Consider the following 23,510-nt stretch of genomic DNA (forward strand, 5'->3'; position numbering starts at 1 on the left):
AAGAGGGATGCTAGGTTGGGGGTGAGGTGGGGGTGGGTGGCTGTGTGGGGGAGCACCCTCTCAGAACCAAAGAGGAGGGAACAGGGGGTAGAACTCAGGAAGAACTCCCTTCCTGAAGGGAGGCAACATCTGGAATGTAAATAAATATAATAATAATAAAAAAGATTGAAGCAAGGGTGGTGGCCCTCTTCTTAGGGTGACAACAAAGACCTGGCCTTTCACTACTGTTTACTCCAAGGTGCCTTTTCACTTTGGCTTGTGCTTGTGGAACCAGCTTTGCTCACCCAGAACCAACTGCTTCTGGTAAAGAATATTTATGCCCAGAGTCTGTCACCATGGAGACAGTCAACAGAAGAGAATCCAAGATCACATCACTCTCCCCAGAGGAAAGTGAGCTCTTGGGCTTTGTTCTGAATTTCCCAAGCTTGACAGAGTGTCACCTACTACCCATGAAGGGTAGATGAGGATATGACTAATGTAACAACCTCATAACATCTCTCTCGCCCTTGAATCTGCCAAGGCAAAGGGACGTGTGACAGATCTTGGCCATGTTTTCGACCTCAGTGGTTCCCGAGACATTTTCTACTCCAGGCTGGCAGATTGAAAAGAAGTATTCAACGAAAGTGCTTGTTGGAAACTGGGTAGAAGAAAGAGGGAAGGTAAGGAAGAAGAGCCAGTGGGAAAATAGCTCAGAGGAGTATAGTTATGGCCACTCTGAAATGTGAGGTAATGCGTGGTTCAGCGTAAGACCCTGGCATAAGGAAGGGCCTTCTTGTTCTGCATGGGAAAGATGCATTTAAGCAATAATTAAGGTCCCTCCTTATGCCCGAAAAACACCATAGGAGGGGTATTAGTATAGTTGTAAGGCTAACACTGTTGTCACTGGGGAATTTCAAAGTACCAGGAGATCCCCAATTCCTTTATAGTTTTACATTCATTATTGTTTATTTATTTGTTTATTTGGTTTTCTGAGATAGAGTTTCTCTACATACCCCCTCACTGTCTCTGAACTCACTCTGTAGACTAGGTTGACCTTGAACTCACAAAGATCCTGCCTCTGCCTCCCAAATTCTTGGATTAAAGACATGTGCTACCAGCTTTATAGCGCTTTAAAGTTTATTTATTTATGTATTTATTTATTTATTTATTTATTTATTTTTACTGAGATGGAAACAAGGCTCAGTGGGTAAGAGCACTTACTGTTGTGGCAGGGGACTGGGTTTAGAGTTTGGTTCCCAGTCCTCATTGCAGCTCACACACAACTCCAGGGGATCCAATGTCCTCTTCTGGCTTCGTTGTGCTGTATAAACCTGGTACACATACATATATGTAGACAAACACTCACACACACACACACACACACACACACACACATACAAACACACACACACATAACAAAAATGATATGTAAATCTTTCAAAACAAAAATTTGAGTGTGTGTGTATGTTTACGTGTCTGTGATCACATGCACATGTGCACTTGCATGCAAATGCCTGCAGAAGCCATAAGGGGGAGTCCTATCCATTGGAACTGGAGCTACAGGCAGTGATGAACAGCCCATTGTGTGTGATGGGAACCAAAGTTTGTCCTCTGCAAGAGCAGTAAGCACTTTTAACCCTGGGTTATTATTTGCACTTCTATTTGAAGAATTTCTACGCTTCTCAGCCTGATCTGATCATAGCACCTACTGGAGCAGGCAAAGCTCTCCCTGAAGTGATGTTAACGGCTATATTGCTGCTCACTGTACTAGTTCTACAAGTCCTCCTGCCCACGTTCACTGTTAACTCTCAAGTAGGACAGGTTCTTGGTGTTAGCTTTGACTGAACCTTAACCTTTTGGCCAGAAAGAAGGAGCCACTTAGAATTTTGCTAGGACTGAACCTGGGTAGTTCAATACGCACAGTGCTTATTGAACATGCATGAGACCTGCCCAGGGTTCAATTCCCATAGGTGCATAAACTAGGTGAGGTGTTGTATGCTTGTACTCCAGAGCACTCAGCGCTTATAAGATAGTGGCAGAGGATCTATATTTCAAGGTCATTCTTGATAATAAAACAAGTAAAAGCCAGCCTAATATTGTGTGTGTGTGTGTGTGTGTGTGTGTGTGTGTATGTATGTATGTATGTATGTATGTATATGTATGTTTAGTACATAAGTGTGTATGTATGTATGTATTTTTTCTTTTCAGCAATTCTTAGACATCCTCATATAATCTTGGAAAATGAAAAACAAAAGGAGTTAAGATAGAACTGCCAGTTTTGATCTTGGGAGAATGGGGGAAGTTGATAGTAGCTTTGTGTCGTCTTTCAGACACCTATGCTGCAAACTTTACTTCAGTTTTAGTGTACCTTTATGCATGAAGCAAACAAACAAACAAAAAAAGAAAGCAATGATCCAAGGAAGGTTGCTTGAGTTCAGAAAAACATGTAAATAAATGCCAGTAATTACACACTAAATATTAACAGAGCAGCCCTTTCCCAGAACTTTCTCAGGACAGACCAATTTAAATATAATTGCCTGGCACATACTGAAGATTGTATCTGGGAAAGCATGAAAGTAAGGCAGACGACCATATCCACATTGAGGGTACCCTGAGGCCAGCACTCAGAATATTCCTTCACCAGACTGGATTTTTCTGATATCCAACAAGAATAAATATGTCTTGTAAGTCAAATGCAAATGTTTCTCACCGTTCCCCTGGGCATTGTTCATCATTCTTTTGACCGTGTTCCATCACTTTGGACAAATAGAAAAGATTGTTTCTGTGGAAAATATTAGTCATCACTAGGCATGGCATGAGTTATCATTAGCTTCAATTGTGATTGATGGATGTGAGGAGGAGGAACACCAAGGGGCACAGGGGAAAATGACCAGATGATCAACCAGTTGGGGTTCTTATAGGAGAAAGCTGCAAGGGACTCCAGTCTATAAATAATCACTGGCAATTATTATAGGAGTTGGGAAACTCCCTTACAGATTGTTATGTGCCCATCAGGTAGGTCCCCATGGCACTGGTGAGGAGGCAGGCATGAAGGCAGATCCTGAAGGTAAATTTTAAAGATAGATCATTTTGATGCTGGAGGTATCACAGGGTCTTATGAATGCTAGGCAAGCACTCTGACATTGACCTATATTCCCAGAACCCTGAAAGTAGAATTTAATTTTTTTAGCTGGGAGTGATGTTTATACCTTGAATGCCAGCACTGCTGAGGCAAAGGCAGGTGGATCTCTGAGTTCAAAGCCAGCCTGATTTACAGAATGAATTCTGGGACAGTCAAGGCTTATACAGAGAAAACTTGTCTCAAACAAACAAACAAACAAACAAATCATTATTCCTTTATGTGTATTTGGGGGTGATGCCCTTGCTGACTCACGGTGGAGGACAATTTTTGAAAGTCAGCTCTTCTACGATGTGGGTCCCAGTTATCTATCTCTGGTCATCAGGGTTCATGGCAAGTACCTCCTCTGACTGAACCATCTTGAGAGCCCTGTAATTTTAAATTGTAGAGATTTCCTTCCTGAATGGAGCGCAGTTTTTTATGGACTTAAGAAGAGTGAAAACAAACACCGAAAGCATAAAATTTACAGATTGTGTCTGTTTGATCTGAGACTCTTGCTAATTACATTCTCGTTAAGTGTGTGACAGTCCACTAATGATGTCACCTTACACTTTGTTGAATGATATTGCTGTGGGAAGTTTCAGGTCATGTGGCTCAGGGTTTAATCGTCTCGATTTCAGAAACTTTGTGTTATGTGTCGGCAAATAATAAGAAATTACAGTATCATTTTGTTTAGTTTGAATCTGCTTCGGGCCTTGAAATAAATCTTCACTTAGTGATTAAAACAGAGGCTGGACAGATGACTCTGCACTTAAGAACCGTGGCTTCAATTCCCTGGGTTCCATTCCCAGCACCCACATTGTGGCTCACAAGCACCTGTAATTTGATGCCCACTTCAGATCTCCATAGGCCCCAGGCACACACACAGTATGCACAGACACATGAAGGCAAAGCACTCTTTCATGTAAAATAAAAACAATCTGTCTTTTTAAAAAACTATCTCAAGCTGAGGTCATGGTGCCTTTAATCTCAGCATTCAGAAAGCAGACCTCTGAGTTCAAGGCCAGTATGGTCTACAGTATAAGTTCTAAGACAGCCAAGGCTACACATGGAAACCTTGTCTCAAAAAACCAGGAAAAAAGTAGCTCAATACTACATATTTAATATTGGGTACAACTATCAGATAGAAGGTCAAAACGAGAACAAAACGTTGAGCACCACCACAAACTGTTTAAACATAATATATGCATGTATCATTCCATCTGACAGAACAAGGATACACATTTCTCAAGCACACATGACAAATTCCTAGGACCATGTCATAGGTTATAAACCAAGTCTTACAACTGGATAACAGACAAAACCACTGGTAACTCTAGCTCCAAGGTCTCAACACCTCTGCACTCTGTAGAGAGAGAGAGGGGGGGGGGGGAGAAGGGAGGGAACAGGATAAAGTAGCAGAGGGCTGGGCTAGGGAAGAATTTGGGCCAACCTGGACTATGTAGTGAATCTGAGACCAGCTGGGACTATATTTTATGACTTTTTTATATATTATTTTTTTAAGGAGAGGGGCAGAAAACAATGAAAACAGGAGTTGCCTAATTGAAAACACCAACAAGGAGCTGGAGAAATGGCTCAATAGAGGAAAGTGCTTGCTTGCCATGTGTCATAGCTTACTTTCTGTGGTTGTGATAAATGTCTGACCAACAACAGCTTAGGGAGGAAAGGGTTGGTCTGACTCATGAGTCCCAGGCACAGACAAGTCAGGGTAGGAAGTCAAGCGGGAGGAATGGATGCTGCTTGCTGGCTTGCTCTCCATGGATTGCTCAGTTTCCTTTTCTGTATAGCACAGGCCCCCCTTTCCAAGGTTGGCACTGACCACAGTGGCATGGTCGCCCACATCAATCATTAATCAAGAAAATACTCCTACAGTCTAGTCTACAGGCCAGTCTGATGGGGGCATTGACTCCTACAGTCTAGTCTACAGGCCAGTCTGATGGGGGCATTGACTCCCACAGTCTAGTCTACAGGCCAGTCTGATGGGGGCATTGACTCCCACAGTCTAGTCTACAGGCCAGTCTGATGGGGGCATTGACTCCCACAGTCTAGTCTACAGGCCAGTCTGATGGGGGCATTGTCTCAATTCAACTTCCTTCTTTTCAGATGATTTTAACTCAGTGCCCAGCTGACAACCTGACAAAAACATCATGTAAGACTAATGACCAGGGTTCAGATCCCAGGAATCCTTGTAAAAGCTGGCTGTGGTGGCACGTGTATGATCTCAGAACCTATACCCAAAGGGGAGAAAAAAAGACAGACATCCTCCAAAGCTTGCAGGCCAGCTCAGGGTACACAGTGTAGTGTGTAACAGTAAGAGACTATCTTTAAACAGAGGGGAAGGCCAAGAGTGACACCAGATGATGTCCTCTGATCACTACATACACAACATGCAAACATGGGACAACATGTGCCTTACACCTCACATCCACAAACTACATACATCACACACAACACACTCACACAAAACACTTACATACAGCCTAGACAAACCATACACACTACACAAACCATAAAAACTTCACACGCCAAACGCTCCACACAGACCACACAGACCATACACACCATGTACACTGCACACACCATACACACATACAACACACATGCATCATATATTAGACACATCATATACTCTACATAGACATCATATATTTCGCACGTGTACGCACCACACTACACCATATAATCCACACAGGCTGTGCACACTCACAAGCACTAATAAATCTTTTTTTTTTTTTTAGTTTTTCGAGACAGGGTTTCTCTGTGTAGTCCTGGCTGTCCTGGAACTAACTCTGTAGACCAGGCTGGCCTCGAACTAGGAAATCTGCCTGCCTCTGCCTCCCAAGTGCTGGGATTAAAGGCATGAGCCACCACCGCCCGGCCAACTAATAGATATTTTTAAAAAGAAAAAATGGGCAAAATTCACAGTCTGTTGGTGGGCTAAGAAAAAAAACTTAAAATAATAAAATGAAAGTGGGGAATCACTACACTAAAAATTATTTTCTGAGATTTGATTTTCATTTATGTATATGTAGTCATATGCCACATGCATGCAATGCAGTGGAGGTCAGAAGAGGCCATAAGAGCCCTGGGAACTGTAATCACAAGAGGTTGTGAGTCTCTGCCATGGTTACTGGAGGCTCTTTTCTTCTGCTAGAGCAGCAAATGCCCTTAACCACTGGGCCATCTCTCCAGCCCCGGGAAAAACTGGAAAATCTATATGTAATAAAAAAAATTCCTAGAAACCCGCAATCTACCAGACTACATTCAAGAGGAGGAAAGAAAAAAAAAAATGTAACATTGGGGGCTGGAAAAAATTACTCAGCAGTTAAGGCGGTTCTTGTAGAGTGATCGCGCTTAGGGAATCTGTAACTCCGGATCCAGGGAATCCAATGCCGCCCTCTTCTGGTCTCTGTGTGCACTGCATGCACATAATAAACAGACGCATCCAGGCAAAATGTCTTATTTTATAAAATAAAAATTAAAAATTAAAAAAAGTACTGACACCAATACTTCTCAAATACGCTCCAAAATTTGAAGAGGAGGAAATACAATGAAAAAAATAAAGCCAGCATTTCCCTGATATCAAGGCAAAGATGTGAGAAAAAAATCAAACCTCTTAAGAATAATGGTGCAGTAGGTTGTGGTGGCACAAGTATATAATTCCAGCTCTCAGAAACCTGAGACAAGAGGATCACCAGTTCAAGACCTGCCTGAGTTACTGTAATTAATATATATATGTAAATATATATATATATATATATATATATATATATATATATATATATGACTAGAGATGTCGCTCAGTGGTTAGAGCCCCATCTACCTTCCTCCTAGATAGGAGCATTCTGAATTTGGAACCTGCCTGAGCTATATACAGAGACCTTATCTCAGAATGAAAAAGAAAGAAAGGAAAGTGAAGGAAGAAAAGAAAGGAGGAAGGAAGGAAGAGAAGGAGAGAAGAAGGGAGGAAGGGAGGGAGGAAAGAAGAAAGGAGTGGAGGAAAGAAGAGAGAGTGGGAAAGAAAAATGAAGAGAGCAGAATACAGGACCCAACCCACAGACAACAAACTGCAGGCAACGAATAGCATTGGTAGCTAGACGAAGCGTCCTCCTTGGGGATGAGCCCCTGACTGGTTATCTAATGTCCACGGTCACCCCTGAAATCATATGCACACAAGTAGCACTAATGTACTGGGCAGGCTGTATTTATACATTTAGGTAGGTGTGTGCATGCATGGTGGGGTGGGGAGGAGGGTGTGTATGGGAGTGAGTAGGTAATAACAGTTATTAAAAAAAAAAAAAAAAAGAGGCCAGGATTTCTAGAGTATGCAATGTGGGGTACATGGTAAGAGTTGGAGAGAGGAAAGAGAAGGGGGTTGTTTTGTTTCAATTAAAGAAATAAAAGTATCAATTTAAAAAGAGAAAAGAGGAGACGGTACCAAGATGCCTCAGTGGGTAAAGGTGACTGCTGCAAAGCATTATGGCCTGAGTTCGATCCTCAGATCCCACATGGCAGAAAGAGAGAACTGAGTCCCAGACTGTCCTCTAACCCCCACACATGCATCAGGCACATGTATAGACCACATACCCCTGACCCCGTCAAATAAAAACATGTTCAAATTCTTTTTAAGGGGCTAGCCTAGCAGTTAAGAGTGCACATTGCTTTTCCAGAGAGCTCGCAGCCAGCACCCACCTCAGGCAGCTCTCCCTGCCTCTATATTTCCAGCTCTAGAGAGATCTGACACTAATGGTCTCTTCAGGCATTTGCACATATGCACACCCAGACATACATGCAATTATTTCAAATGAATAAAAATTAAAATTGTTTTCAAAATGGAACTGGAGAAATGACTCAACAGTTAGAGGCATAGTTGTTCTGAGGACCTGGGTTCAGTTCGTAACACACACAGAGGCTCACAATGACCTGCAACTCCAGTTCAGGAGATCTAATGTCTTCTTCTAACCTCTAAAGACACTGGGCACACATGTGATATACACAGGCAAAACACTCATACACATAAAATAAAAATAAATCTATTACAGGTGTTTTTATTTTTTCTTTGAGAAATAAATAAAAATAAATAAATATAAATAAATAAATAAATAAAAATAAGAATTCTTTGAGAATTTCTTACAATATATTTTGATGATAAAAATAAATCTTTTTTTTTTTTTTTCTAGACAGGGTTTCTCTGTGTAGTTCTGGCTGTCCTGGAACTCACTCTGTAGACCAGGCTGGCCTTGAATTCAGAAATCCGCCTGCCTCTGCCTCCCAAGTGCTGGGATTAAAGGCGTGCACCACCACTGCCTAATAAAATAAGTCTTAAAAAATATATTTTGAGGAGCTGGAAAGATTGTTCAGTGGTTAAGACTACTAGTTGCTCTTCCAGAGAACCCAGGCTCAGTTCCCAGCACATACACGTCAGCTCACAACTGCCTGTAACTCCAGTTCCAGGAGAATCTGATGCTGTCTGTCTTCTGGACTCTGAGGGTACTGCACACACAGTACAAAAAGACCACCATATAGTTAGATAGATAGATAGATAGATAGATAGATAGATAGATAGATAGATAGTGTGTATGTGTGTGTGTAAAACAAGAATAAAATTATTTTTTAAAAATGTTTTTAAAGTAAGAGGGGGGAGGAATAAAAAGAATTGAACACAAAATGACCACATGAGCTGCCAGCTCTTTCTCTGTATATAACTTGAAAAGAATGAGAATTAAGAGCACCTCTTCCAGAGGTTCTGAGTTCAATTCCCAGCAACCACATGGTAGCTCACAACCATCTGTAAAGGGATCTGATGCCCTCTTCTGGTGTGTGCGAAGACAGTGACGGTCTGTCTACTCACATACATAAAATAATTAAATCTTTTTAAAAAGTAAAAACTGAGATTCAGAAGGATTTGCTGTACCCACATGCAGTGCAACATAATTCACACTTAGCCAAGAGAGAGGCACACAATGCAGGTACTTACCCATGGATGGATGGATAAACAAGATAGGTCTCACAGCCTTTATGAGGAAGGAAATTCTGTATATCCTCTCACGTGGATGAATCTTGAAGACAGAAGTGAAAAGAGTCAGGTGTAATAGGACAAACACTATATGACCCGACCCCTTTTCTGGGTGTCTACAGTATGCACATTAATAGAATCTGAAAGTAACATGGCCAGGGTAGCAAGAATGGGGAGCTGTTGTTCGGGATGTGGAGCTTCTGGATAGGAATATTGGGGGTAACTGGATAACAATGTGAATGTGCCTAATGTCATTGCACTGTATAGTTAAAAATGACTAAGATTGAGCCAGGTGGTGGTGGTGGCACAAGCCTTTAATCCCAACACTCAAGAGGCAGAAGCAGGAGGATCTCTGTGAGTACAAGGCCAGCCTGGTCTACAGAGTGACTTTCAAGACAGGATTACACAGAGAAACCCTGTCTCAAAAAACCAAACCAAGCTGGAAGGAAAGAAGGAAGGAAGGAAGGAAGGAGAAGGAAGGAAGGAAGGAAGGAAGGAAGGAAGGAAGGAAGAAGGAAGGAATTAGAAAATGAGGAACAAATACTCACAGGAGTAAATATGGAGATAAAGTGTGGAGTGGAGACAGAAGGAAAGGCCATCCAGAGACTGCCCCACCTGGGGATCCATCCCTTATACAGTACATATCGTGGATGTCGGGAAGTGCTTGCTGACAGGAGCCTGATATGGCAGTCTCCTGAGAGGTTCTGCCAGAGCCTGACAAATACAAAAATGGGGATGCTCGCAGCCAACCATTGGACTGAATGCAGGGTCCCCAATGGAGGAGTTGGAGAAGGGACTGAAGGAGCTGAGGGGGTTTACAGCTCCATGGGGGGAGCAACAGTGTCAACTGACTAGACCCCTCCGAGCTCCTGGGGACTGGACCACCAACCAAAGAGTACACATGGAGGGACCCATGGCTCCAGCCATGTATGTGCCAGAGGATGGCCTTGTTGGACATAAGTGGGAGGAGCAGCCCTTGGGCTTGAAAGGGTTCAATGCCCCAGTGTAGGGGAAGTGCAGAGAGGGAAGGTGAGAGTGGGGGAGTAGGGGAGTGGGGGAGTACCCTCATAGAGGCAGGGGAAAGGGGGTGGAATAGGGGGTTGGGGGGGGGGGAGACCTGGAAAGGGGATAACATTTGAAATGTAAATAAAGAAAACATCCAATAAAAGAAAATTAAAGAAAGAAAATGAAGAACAGGAAGGAGAAAGGCAAGGAAGAGACAGCATAGAGCAGCAGTCGGTTATCACTGAACAGCCCTTTCACGGGGGTCACATACTAGATAACCTACGTGTCAGATATTTACATTATGATTCATAAAAGTAGCAAAATTACAGTCATGAAGTAGCAATGAAAATTATTTTAGAGTTGGAGGACACCACATATTATACATATTAATGCAGTTATAATAATAATTGTATGAACGTGATGCAACATTAGGAAGGTTGAGAACTCCAAGCATAGAGGAATGCCAAGAACAAGAAAGTACAGATCTGCGCTGGAGAGATGGCTCAGTGGTTAATAGCACTGGCTGTTTTTCCAGAGGCCCTGGGTTCAATTCTCGGCTCCTACATGGTAGCTCACAACTGTCTGAAACTCCAGTTCCAGGGAACCAAACACCCCCATATACACATACATGAAGGGATCATGTTAAGACACATAAAATAAAAATTGAAAAAAAAAAAAAAAAAGAAAGAAAAATAAAGGACAAAAGAGAGTGGCCAAGTGAGTCTGAGACAGGCTCTGAATCCCTTAGCTCATGCCCTTCCTGTGTTATTTGGTGTTCTGGACTTTTTTGTTCACTCTCTGCCTACCTATCTTCTGATGGGGGACAAAGTAGGGGTATGAGAGGCGGCATCTCAGACGTTCTCACGAATATGTGTTCTTTTCCAGTTCACCAAAGCCACTGACCACACGCCCCAATGCATTTACAGGAAGGAGTATGTTCCGAGGCCAGACCACAGACCAGACCACATTTCCAGGTGGTATTCGAAAAGTAAAGCGGAGGTAAAGTGGCATTTATTAGCAGGTGGGAATGTTCCAGAGGCTCCAGGATACTAGCACTTCTGGGTACAGCAAGTAGGGTCATCTCCTGCCAGACTTTCGATGGGGACAAGCTTATCACTATTCATCCATAGGCCGTAACTGTGCTCTGTGCTGCCACAGTCCGAGAATCCCAAGTGAGAGTGCTGAGTGTTTTGTTTTGCCAGCCTGTTGTCTCCCCATCCCATCTGCCTGGCACCTGCTCAAACTCAGGCGGGTGGCAGGAAGGAATACAGTGTGGATTGTGAGAATCGGAGTATTTTAGTGGGAGGGGGGAACCTGGAGATCAGCTTTTCAGAATCCAAAGGCAGGAGACAAACCCTTTCAAATTGTGTGGCTTGATGGTAAAGGGACAGTGAGTGGCTTTTCTATAAATCAGACCAGGCATGTAGCTGTTTGTTTTTTAAGCTTAAAACATTATTTGTTCACTTGCTGTGGGATACACTCATGGATGTGTGCATGTGTGGAGGTCAGAGGACAGTTTACAGAAATCAGTTCTCTCCTTTCACCATGTGGAACCTGAGGAATCCACCTCCAGTCCCCAGGCAAGCAGCAAGAAGCTTTACCAGCTGAACAGTCTCTCAGCATGACTTAATTTTATTTCATCATGAACTGAAATTCTTTTCATTTTAGTCTGAACTGAAGTTCCTGGTGGGGGGTGGGTGGGGAGGCAGCCGGGAAGAGACACACCTATGCTAAAGGTTCTACTGATCCGAACTTTCAGATTGTAACGTTTTGGAATGTTACAGACAGAGCCAACTTATTTGGGGCTATCTTTAGTCCCCTTAACAGCCACTCACTGCACTTGTGTCTGACCTAACATTCTTGCAGCTATCTGGGAAAACCTTTTGAAAAATGCATTAACTTAGCTTCCACCTATCCAAAGTTGAGAATTTCATGAGACAGCATCTGAGACACATAGCAGAGATTTCTCCATTTTGTGGTAACTCTCCTACCTGATGTTTCAACAGATGTATTCGAAAAATACTTTGTTTTATGGCTTTGTTTTGTTTTATGCTCATAAAAAACTTCAGGAGATTCTAGGTGTGATGGTGTACACCTTTAGTCCTGGTGCTTAGGAGGAAGAGACAGGTGGGGCTCTATGAATTTTAGGACAGTATGGTCTGCGTAGGGAGTTCCAGACCAGCTGGGCCTACACAGTGAGGCATGCTCTCAAAAAAATTAAAACAAACAAACACCACCAACAATAAAACAAAACCTTCATTAGGGCCAGCTGGCAAGGGCAAAAGGCTCCAATCACCAAGTCTGACATCCCATCCCTTGAATGTTCTTTGGTGAAAGAAGAGAACCTAAGGTTTTCAGGTTGACCTCTGATCTACACACACACACACACACACACACACACACACACACACACACATTCACATACTCTTGTGCAAACTAATGTTTGGCTTTTTTTTTTTTTACATAAATGCAAAAAACAATTGAAAAATTCATGAAACTGTTTCTACATACAACCTACTATTCTTGGCAACTGGAACTTGTTCTCCCAAGCTCTGGTCACTCCTACTGAGTTCAAGTATAAACTTATCTTTTACTCCCTTTGAGAAGAGAGCTGGGTTTTGTAATGACACTGTCAAAGATGGCTGTCTTCTGCCTTTGGGAAAGTCATGTCATGATAAATGGTATCGGGCTCTCTGTTGGCATCCTTGGGACACACGAGCATATATGGACTACACTGACATGTCCAGACTGTGCACACATCTGCAGTCTGCAGTGCCATCCCTAGCTGTGTGGGCATCTCCAAACAGTGCAACATCCCTAGGGCATGTTGATGCTCTTGGGCTTTTGTCCTTCACCAGTGCTTTGTGCAAGGAAGACACAACAGGTACTATAACTGGAGGAAACCAGAATCAGAACCCACAGCCTGGGGCGCCCAGTGCTCAGCCAACCTTAGCCTTGATTTTACATATCAGATCATTTCAACATAGCTTCTTCTCCACCTTTGTCTACGATTAAGAGTAGAGCCAAAAGAGACCTTTGGACTCATTACAAACCTTGACAACCCCCGTCCCCAACTCATGGTTTAATACAGCTAAAGTTAATAAATTCCAGGGCCATCAAAAATCAAATTCTGGGGGAGGAGAGGTATCTCAGTAGTGAAGAGTCCTTTCTGCTCCTGCAAAGGACTTGAGTTTAGTTCCCAGCACCCATGTCTGTTGACACACAACCCTCCATAACTGCTGCTACAGGTGGACATGGTTGACTCCCTCTTCTGGAGAGCTTGGGCATTCTCCTCCCCACCCTCAACACACACACACACACACACACACACACACACACACACACACAAAGATAAAATAAATATTTATTTAAAAGTTCTCCTGAGCCGGGCAGTGGTGGCGCACGCCTTTGATCCTAGCACTTGGGAGGCAGAAGCAGGCAGATCTCTGAGTTCAAAGCCAACCTGGTCTACAGAATGAGTTCCAGGACAGCCAGGGCTACACAGAGAAACCCTGTCTCAGGAAAAAAAAAAAGTTCTCCTGAAGGCCTAGCAATGATGGTACATACACACTTTTAATCCCAGCAGTTTAGAAGCAGAAGCATGTTGATCCCTGTGTTTATGAGGCCAGCCTAGTCTACAGAGTGAGACTGCCAGGGCTGTTACAAAGAGAAACTCTCAAAAAGGTCCCCTGATACCCCACTACTATCATCATACACCCACACACCAGAAATTCCTTCCTCAAGGTTATCTTTGTCCCTAAGAATTCACCATGCCCCATCCCTCTCTCAAGGTAATAGGCTGCCCCTGGTCTGCTCTCTGCTACCTCATGTGGCCATATGTGGAATTGCATGCTCCCTCTTGAGAACAGAAGGGTCTAAGAAAATGTTTTGCCACTGTATAATTTTTGAGATAGCAGTGTGGCACTCAGGACCCCCTGTCCAGGGAATACCTCCAGCTCACTGGCTAGATTATAAAGGCACTCCTAGCCCCTGGTGATGCAGACCTTGGGAACTCTGCATCATACCCCAGTCTGAGCCCTTCATCTCTCTCTGGCATTGTGCTCTGATTTAGCTATGGAACCACCCTTTGAAGTCTGGGATACAGAATTTCTATAGCCCATGACAAACAGACTTCCCCTCCATCAGTCCAGCTCCCTGGGGTTCCCTTCCAAGCTAGAAGGATTTCCTTAGGAAAACTCAGGTTTTGGGCAGGCATCCCAGAGGAATAAAAACAAGTTTTCTCCCTCCTGGTGAATAACTCCTCACCAAAGAAAGGGCTCCTTGCTTTGAAGCTGAGGGTGCCATAAATCCTTCCTGGGGGAAGGCGATTTACGGAGACTTATCTGCTTCTTCTAACAGTAAATGAAGGAACTATGAGGCCCAAATGCCCCTTGCCTTGGAAATAGGCAGCTAGGGTGACAAGGCAAGATTGAACCAAAGGGGGTAATATCAGATCCCAAAGCTCTACCCTGAGTGGCCCTGATAGTTTCTGTTGGCACTTTGTCTAAGCACTGCTCCAGTTACTTGACAACAGCCAGATGAGCCTGTCTCACTATAAAAGGGGCTGCTTGCCTCACTCTGCTCTCACTTGCTCTTGCTTCCTTGCTCCCTCTCTGTCCTCTGGCCCCTTTGCCCCTCTCTTCCCATCCCCCCCCCCCCTCTCTACTTGCTCATGGCTGGCCTCTCTTCTTCTTCTTCTTCTTCTTCTTCTTCTTCTTCTTCTTCTTCTTCTTCTTCTTCTTCTTCTTCTTCTTCTTCTTCTTCTTCTTCTTCCTCTTCCTCCTCCTCCTCCTCTTCCTCCTCCTCCTCCTCCTCCTCCTCCTCCTCCTCCTCCTCCTCCTTCTTCTTCCTCCTCCTTCTCTCTCTCTCTCTCTCTCTCTCTCTCTCTCTCTCTCTCTCTTTCTCTCTCTCTCTCTCTCTTCCTGCCTCTACTTCCCTCTCAATTGGCCTCCTCATGCCCTGAATAAACTCTATTTTATACTATGTGTGGCTCTATCTATACTATGTGTGACTGGTCCCTCAGGGGGAGGGCATGCCTCAACAAGGGCCCACAAGGGCACCCCCTTCCCCCATACCTGACTATACATCCACCAAACATATTCTTTCTCCTTATTTTTTTATAAAAACAACAGTTTTACATCCTGACTTTAATTTTAATTTACCATTGTAGTTCATCCTGGGGATGAATGGACTTGGCCAGAGAAGTGAAAGCCGCTAGCTGGGGTATATAACTGGGGTATATAACTGCAAGAGGAATAGTCCCAGTGAGATAGGCAGTTCTGTGGCCCTTGGAAGTCTCTGATGACCAGTGGGGGCTTCCTTTCCACTGGAGATTCTTGAGAGGTGATCACTGTCCTCATTCTGGGCTGGAAGGGACACTTTGCTCTGATGGATAACCTGGCGGCTGTGTGTGTTCTTCCAGGGTGTTCCATACAAGCACCTGATCACCCATCACCAGGAGCCTTCTAATCGTTATCTGATCAGCACCTATGATGACCACTACAATCGACACAGTTATAACCCATGCTTGCCTGCCCTTCGTACCTGGAATGGACAGAAATTGCTGTGGCTGCCAGAGAAGTCTGACTTTCCCCTTCTTGGTACTTTTATAATTGGAGATTTTCCCCCTGTGTTTGGTAAATAAGGGGACCACAGATGCACAGGGCTGAGATGTGCTTTCATCAGAGACAAAGACCTCACTACATGAGCAGTGGGGTAAGGTCATGGGAAAATGAGTCCTGTTTGTTGCTCAGGACTACACCTGCCTCCTTTCCTTGACATCAGGGATAATCCTATAATGACAGTCTCACCTGTATGTCATAGGGCCTATTTACCAGGATCAAAGGTGGTCAGAAACAACACACACTCTACTCCTCTGCTGGGCCTTCCCTCTATGCACAGTAATTGAATTTTCCTTGGAGTACCTGGGGGACATAGTGACGACAAGTATACATTTTTACCTTCATGGTGTTAATGATCCAAGAAGGAAACAGACTTATCTTATTAATAAATAAGATTGAATAAACAAGATAAGGGGTGTATACTGAACAAAAACATAAACCAGGTAGGGGTAGAGCTTTGGGAAAGTTCTTTCATGCCCTCACTGGCCTCTGCTCACCTTGCTAGTTAGCGTTAGTCCTTTTATAATGACCTGGAAAGTGTGACAGGAGTGTGGACAATTGTGCTTCCTGTTTGTTGGCCCTTGTACCTCACCCCCAGCAGCTCCTAGAGATGTCTCCATTAGCACAAAACTGCCACAATGGGCAATTACTGTGCCATTCCAGAATTAGGTGGGTTTGTTGCTCTGATGTGTGATGTGACTACTGTGTGTGTTCTCTGTAGACCAGACTTGCCTCAAACTCACACAGTCTCTGCCTCCCAAGTGCTGGGATTAAAGGTGTGTACCACCAGTGGCCCTCCCATGTGTTCTTATAACCACTATGTACAAGACTCCTGAAAGCCCTTGTGTCACCCAAACCTGGTTTCTCTTGCAGGACCTCCCACAAACTATGGACTACTAGAACAACTGCAGAAAAAGTGGCTTGCTCCCAAGACTGGCCTGAAAGGAAGCATCTATACTACATCCTACCCCAGGCTGCCTGTGTGCGCTATGTCCAGGAGGGAGCATGCCATCCCAGTCCCTCCCCCTCGACTGCGCCCTGTCCCACACTTCTGAGAAGTACCACTCCACTTGCAGTCTGGCCAGAGCCAGCAGAAGATCCACAACTTCTCTGGACTTGACAGACCGAAACCATCTGCAGATGTACCCTAAGAATTAATTATGGACCATTGTTTTGGGCAGGGTGTGGGATCCTCTTGGAATCATGATTAGTATTTTATGGTACCTTCTCTCTAAACTCATAGATTGTTTTTGTTTCCACCCCACAATTAAAGCTTCTTTACATGACTGCCAAGCCAAGTGTGTACAGAGGACAAGGAGACACTATAGGAGAAAAGCAGAAGGGTCCTGAGTCCATTGCATTGGTCATTGTGATCTGATAGATAAATGCTTTCAGGGAAGAAGGGTTTGTTCTGGCTGATGGTTCCAGGGTACAGCTCATTAAGCTGGGGAATGCCTGGGAACAGAAGCAGGAGGTAGCTGGTTCCTTGCATCCCAAGGAAGAGGTAGGTTCAGTAGCTCACTTCTTTTTGTCTCAGAATCCTAGTCTATGGAGTTGTGCTGCTTACAGTTAATTCAATCTAGATCATCCCCCATGGGCATGCCCAAAGCCTCTCTCTTAGGTGAGTCTAGAGCTGTCAAGTTGACCATCAGTATTAACACCATCATAAAGCCCTTTAAAAATGTATGTGTTTGTTTATGTGTATGCATGTCTGTGCATTTTTAAATGTGGATCTCAGAGGACAACTTGTGTGAATAGATTCTCTCCTTCTACCATGTGGCTTCTGTGGCTTGAACTCAGATCGTCAGGCTTGGCAGCAAGTGGCCTTACTCCCAGAGCCATCTCAGCAGCCCCCATCACGAGTCCATATGTTTGATTTTCCCATATGCCACATAAGTGGAAACTGAAGCACAGAGAGGCCACAGACTCCCTTAGAACTTTACAAGTTGGTGTGTACTTTCAAGGAATGTCAGGTCCAAGAGGGAGAAGCATTCTTGGCTGTGAGACACATGAGGAAACGGCAGAGAATAGGGACAGTGATCTGAGGAGTATGTCAAAATATCAGGTGGCAGAAAAGAAGTCCATCTCAGTGATGTTGCTCACGCTACAGAATAGGTGAGCTGGCACAAAGGGAGTCATGGAACATAGTCCTCTGCCCTTGGGTTCTCATATCTTTGTGGGGTTCTGGGGAGGAGCAATTTTTAAGGATGTTGGAATAAAGTGAATTTCCTGAGGAAAAAAACACCCAGAACAGGGGTCCACCCACCATGGGGACTTGTCACAAGTTGAGGATATAATTCTAATTTGGCACCTTTTCCCAGGGTATTTTTCATATTTACTGAGGGGAGGGCAAGTTCAAGCATGCACACACCACAGAGTGTTATGTGATAGGAGGACAACTTATAGAAGGAGTCAGTTCTCTCCTTTTACCATGTGGTCCCCAGGGGTTGAACTCAGGTCATCAGGCTGGTAGAACAGTTACAGCCCAGTCTTTCTTGAAGAGCCTTTCTCTGCTATGGGTCCCCATCCCCACTCCGGCTGTTGGCATCCACTACTGTGGGTACAATGTATATAGATGATGCTTGAGTGAGTACAAATAATATGTTGTTTTGGGGGATGCCTCTCAGACCCAGCACACTATTCCTTTGAGTCTCTGTCATGCTGTGCCTCCAGTGGAATTCATAAGGACTGGTTAACTCCAGTCCCAGAAGACCCTGTTTTCCCAGAACTCAGATCTTCCCACCAAGTATCAGAGCAAGTGCCTCCTTTGGACCTCTTTTGCCAATCTGAGAGAGGACTATACCTCATGGTAACTCTGTATTTAGCACATCATTATCCATCTATCCATCCATCCATCCATCCATCCATTTATCCATCCATCTCAACATCCATCTATTTATTTATACACACATCCTTCTATACATACACGTATCTCTCAATCCATTTGTCCATCCATCAGTTCACTCATCTCTCTATAAATAGACATTTTCCATCCATCTATTCATTCATACATGCATACATACTGTTGGGAGCAGATAAAAGAGACTTGTATTGTCATTTGACGTCAGACTCCATTTTACCTAAGCTGATCAATTTCCTTTCTAAGCAACACTTGGGAAAGTCAATCCCTCAGTTCTGATTGGTAAAAATTATAACTGTACCTTGGCTCAGATGCTTTTTTGATTTACACTTATAAAACCCTTCAGCAGCACTCAGGTCTGGCAGAAGAAACAAGGCTCCTGAGTTCTTACCTAGTGGCCCTGATCCATTAGTGACTCCATTTATTTGGTAGGAATAATAAAAGGATTTTGTTGTTTCACGAGCCCACTGGTGTATTCTCTCCCCTTCCTCGTGGCGTGCAACAGACATGGTGTCACAATCCATCCCTCCAGTCATTCATGAATCTCAGCAACTTAGATCTGCTTGATTACCGATATATTTTCCCACCCAAACAAACAGCAACTATTGATCTATCTTGGATAAAAATAATGAATAGAAACTTATTTTCTTACATTTTTGAAACAGAGAGGAGAGAAGAGGGGTTAGTTGATTTGAGTGTAACCTTTGTTGAGGACTGAGCATACTCTCTGCCTGGGGGTGGACTCTCTCGCTGACTAACCAGCGCATTCCAAGCTGCAGAATCATCGGAGACAGTTCTGTTTTACAGGGGAGGAGGAAGAGATAATATTTATTTAATGGCCTGAGGTTACATAGTTGTTGAGGTGTAGAGGCAGATACTGGACCCAAAGAAGTGGCCACATGTATGCTCACTTAAGCCCTTGTCTTTGTGCCTCTCCGCAGGACATCTGGGTTCCTCTCTGTGCTTGGCTCACAAGCTGGTGCGCGCGTGTGGTTTTGCACTGGAGGCAAGTAATGTGATTCAAAATGTAGCGCCTGAGTTTGTGTCATCGCTTTCACGGGAAACCTGCTGACCTCCAGCCTTCTGTTCCAGGGTAACCTCTGCACCTACTCTGGCTCCTTCGTTATTTTTCCAAGTATCCAGAATGTTTGACACTGACACGTACTAAAGGCTTGGCAAATCTTTGTTGAATGACTAAAGGGAGGGGGCGATGACCGAAGGGGGAATCAGGTGATGAGGGAAGGTTAGGTTAGGAAAGCTCTAGGAGTCAGAGCTGGCCTTCCTCTTTGCTCCAACACCCAGACTATGGTGGACACACACATAAACATCCACTGAGCTGTGACTGATCTAGTGCTTCCCTCACAAAACCTCAGTCCAGCAGGAGAAGAGGCCTATTAAAAACCTACAGGACACAGAGGTGTTGGGGAACAGGCCTGTGGGACTGGAGACCTTGGAAAGATACGAAGGTGTGCCAGAGTAAGTAGAAGCCATGAAACCGCACCCCCCCCTCCCCCCTACCCCATGATGGAGAGATCGGGTTCAGCCAGATAGGGCCAATGAAAGTTTTCCTGAGGAAAGATGTTTAGGTCACGGTGGCAATGCTGAAGGTATGGGTAGAAAGGAAGGGTGGTTAGGGCCACAGCAAGAGCATGGGGAAGCTCAGCCAGCTTCAGCTGCTTGGCAGCTGTGAAAAGCTCAGCATGACAGTGAAAAGCTCAGCATGACTTTACTGCAGCTGCTGTAACAAAACACCACAGCCCCATTGCCTTAAAGGGATGAACACCTATGCTCTTACAGTTCTGGAGATGAGACAGGTACAAGGGACCTGGTCTAGAGGGCTTGCTTCCTTCTGCGGGGTTTCAGGATGAATTCTTCCCTTGAGGGTTTTGGGTTTCCTCTTTCTTTCTTTCTTTCTTTCTTTCTTTCTTTCTTTCTTTCTTTCTTTCTTTCATTTGTTCTTTCTTTTCTCCTTTCTTTCTTTCTTTCTTTCTTTCTTTCTTTCTTTCTTTCTTTCTTTCTCTTCCTTTCTTTCTGGCTTTCTTTTCCTCCAGCTGGGACACGTATACCCGACTTGATGTTTACAGTTCCATTCCTATCTCCTCTAGGCCATTATACCATATCCTGTCCAGACAGCTGAGATGGACCTGGGGGAAGGAGAATTGACCTTAGGCCCTGGAGACTATGACTGCCTAATGTAGACAGATGCAGTGTCTTGGGGTTTCTATTGCTATGATGAAGTCCAATAACGAAAGTAACTTGGAAAGGAAAAGGTTTATTTAGCTTATATTTTCATATCACTATTTATCACAGAATGCTAGCTTTGTCACCAAAGGGTAAACTGAGAGCAGTTGGCTGATGGACACAGATCCAGAGACCTACAGGAGCCATTGCCTATGGCAGCCAGCAGCTAGAGAAAAGAAAGTAGAGTACACACACACACACAAACAGAGAGACAGAGACAGAGAGAGAGAGAGAGAGAGAATGGCTGAAACAAAGACAAGCTCCAGCAAATTATTTCTTCTCTTAACCCCTTGACAGAAAGTTTTTTTTTCTATTGGGAAGAAAATTACCTCATAGCTGCAAGTTACTTATTTTCCAGAGATAATCACCACAAAAATATATTCTTCAAAACCAGATTAAAATCATTACACAAAAGAAAATGACAACAGGATATTGAACCCTGTCTCAAACAATCTGTGATGTGGTTGACCAGGGTAGGATTTTTCTCTAACTCTTTTCCAGGGAGGCCTTTCCTCCTCCACTCCCAGTCTCTCCGTGGGCCAGCATCAGAATGCCCTGGGGGTGGAGGGAGGGGTCACTGGCCCACTTCATAGTTTCAAGACCAGTAGGATAAAGGGGAATCACTGCCTTAGCTAGTCTAACAAATTTTCCAGAGGCTGCCACTGCTGCGGTAGCTAGCAATCACTTCTAAAGGCTATTCTTTCTTCTATTTATATAATTTCCTTGAAGTCATGGATTCTACAGAGAAAAGAGAAAGGGTTAGAGGTGGAACTATTCTGGTGGAGTACTTGGCCAGCACATGTGAAACTCTGGGTTCCATTCCCAGTATGACATAAACTAACCAGTGTGACATACACCTTCGGTCCTAGCACTCAACTGGTGGAAGCAGGAGAGTAAGTAGTTCAAGATCATCCTTAGGTACACAGTGAATGTGAGGCTACCCTGAGCTATATGATGCTATGGGTAGGCCACCAGAGATGACCTTAATAGCCACACACTTTATAGACAGGTTTTTAAAGGCAGAAACCACATCTTGACATCTTGCTGAGTAGCTGCAGGGGTCTGCACAGAAGTAAGCAGACTGAAGGAAGAAATTTTAACATAAGCTAAAATAAGCAGTTAGCTGGAGGGAGTTCAGACTACACAGGAAGTGGAGCAGAAGCTGAGACAAGATAGCTAGGACATCCTGACCTTTGGGTTTTAGAATAGAGTTGGATAATTTCCCCATCAAGGAGATCAAATTCTAGTTAAACCTGAAATGGACTCAGCAAGAATACAAGATGGAGGAATCTTTGCATTTTCTTGCCCTGCCACAATAAGATCCTGTCACAGGAAAAAAGAAAGAAAGAAAAGGGAAGGAAGGAAGGAAGGAAGGAAGGAAGGAAGGAAGGAAGGAAGGAAAAAAGAAAAGGGTTGGGCAGTGGTGGCACATGCCTTTAATCCCAGCACTTGGGAGGCAGAAGCAGGTAGATTTCTGAGTTCGAGGCCAGCCTGGTCTACAGAGTGAGTTCCAGGACAGCCAGGCTTAACACAGAGAAACCCTGTCTCGAAAAACCAATATATATATATATATATATTCTCAATATCACTAAACCAGATAGCCTTTAAAGGTTTCCCTAGCTTTAATAGGACATAAGTCTACAATGTTACTGCTGAATCTGTGTCTTCACTTATTACAAGGGCACAACAGTAATTTCTAACTCAGATAAAAATACTGAGTTTTTGGTGGTGAATTTTGAATTGTCAACTTGACAGGATCTAGAATCACCTAGGAGACATCTATGAACACCATTGTGAAGTACTTTCTAGATTAGGTTAACTGAGATAGTTAAATGACCCCTTTATCTCTCTTTCTTTCTTTCTTTCTTTCTTTTTCTTTCAAGTTGTTTGTGTTAGATATTTTGTCAGATCAAGGCACAAGGTAATTAATACAGAGCCCAAGGCTGGGCATAGTAGCTGCTAATATTTGATATACAAAGACTATAAACATAGTTAGGAACCCGAGTGTGTATAGTGCACACATTTTAGTCCCAGCACTCTGGAAGCAGAGACAGGTGGCTCTTGGTGAGTTCATGGCTAGCCCTGAACAAGTTTCAGGCCAGCCAGAGCCTAGTGAGACCCTGGAGAGAGAGAGAGAGAGAGAGAGAGAGAGAGAGAGAGAGAGAGAAGAGAGAGAGAGAGAGAGAGAGAGAGAGAGAGAGAAGAGGGAGAGAAAGAGAGAAAGAGGAGAGGGGGAAGAGGAGAGGAGGGGGGAGCAGGAGAGAGAGAGGGAGGGATGGGGAGAGAGAGAGAACACAAGCACAAAAACTGGCCCAGGCCTAAAGCAGAACCCATTCACAAAAGCTGTTCCTGTTACAAGATAAAGGCCCAAAGACCATTGCCAACATTAGAATTGAGAGTCTGTAGTGGGCTGGAGAGATGGCTCCAGGGGCTAAGAGGACTGACTGATCTTTTATAGGTCTTGAGTTCAATTCCCAGCAACCATATGGTGGCTCACAACCATCTGTAATGAGATCTGATGCCCTCTTCTGGTGTGTCTTTAAAAAAAAGAGAGAGAGAGAGAGAGGAGAGGAGGGGAGAGGGAGGGGGAGAGGGAGGGGGGAGATGGAGGGGAGAGGAAGGGGGAGAGGGGAGGGGGAGAGGTGAAGA

The 23,510-nt window shown here is 44.1% G+C and overlaps 1 protein-coding gene across 2 annotated transcripts; it reads left to right on the forward strand.

Moving 5' to 3' along the window:
* The first annotated feature begins 343 nt into the window (after positions 1–343).
* Positions 344–19,082, forward strand: Cfap107 (cilia and flagella associated protein 107). 2 transcript variants are annotated; one of them, XM_034503794.2, is made up of 4 exons: positions 344–659; positions 11,025–11,138; positions 15,562–15,739; positions 16,634–19,082. In XM_034503794.2, the coding sequence occupies exons 1-4, from the start codon at positions 549–551 to the stop codon at positions 16,813–16,815; spliced, it is 585 nt and encodes a 194-aa protein (XP_034359685.1). In that variant the 5' UTR covers positions 344–548; the 3' UTR covers positions 16,816–19,082. The 2 variants fall into 2 exon arrangements, with proteins under 2 accessions (XP_034359685.1, XP_076789904.1); XM_076933789.1 differs by having other exon boundaries at positions 367–659; positions 11,066–11,113.
* Positions 19,083–23,510: the final 4,428 nt, after the last annotated feature.

The sequence above is a fragment of the Arvicanthis niloticus genome, chromosome 5, assembly GCF_011762505.2.
Source record: "Arvicanthis niloticus isolate mArvNil1 chromosome 5, mArvNil1.pat.X, whole genome shotgun sequence".
Classification (NCBI taxonomy): Eukaryota; Metazoa; Chordata; class Mammalia; order Rodentia; family Muridae; genus Arvicanthis; species Arvicanthis niloticus.

Bases quoted from the DNA above. Each gene is read 5' to 3' on its own strand.
- Cfap107 (XM_034503794.2), top strand. From the start codon at position 549: ATGTTTTCGACCTCAGTGGTTCCCGAGACATTTTCTACTCCAGGCTGG. The intron at 11,139-15,561 runs GTAAAGTGGCAT...GTGTTCTTCCAG, and splicing joins ATTCGAAAAGTAAAGCGGAG to GGTGTTCCATACAAGCACCT. The intron at 15,740-16,633 runs GTACTTTTATAA...TTTCTCTTGCAG, and splicing joins GTCTGACTTTCCCCTTCTTG to GACCTCCCACAAACTATGGA.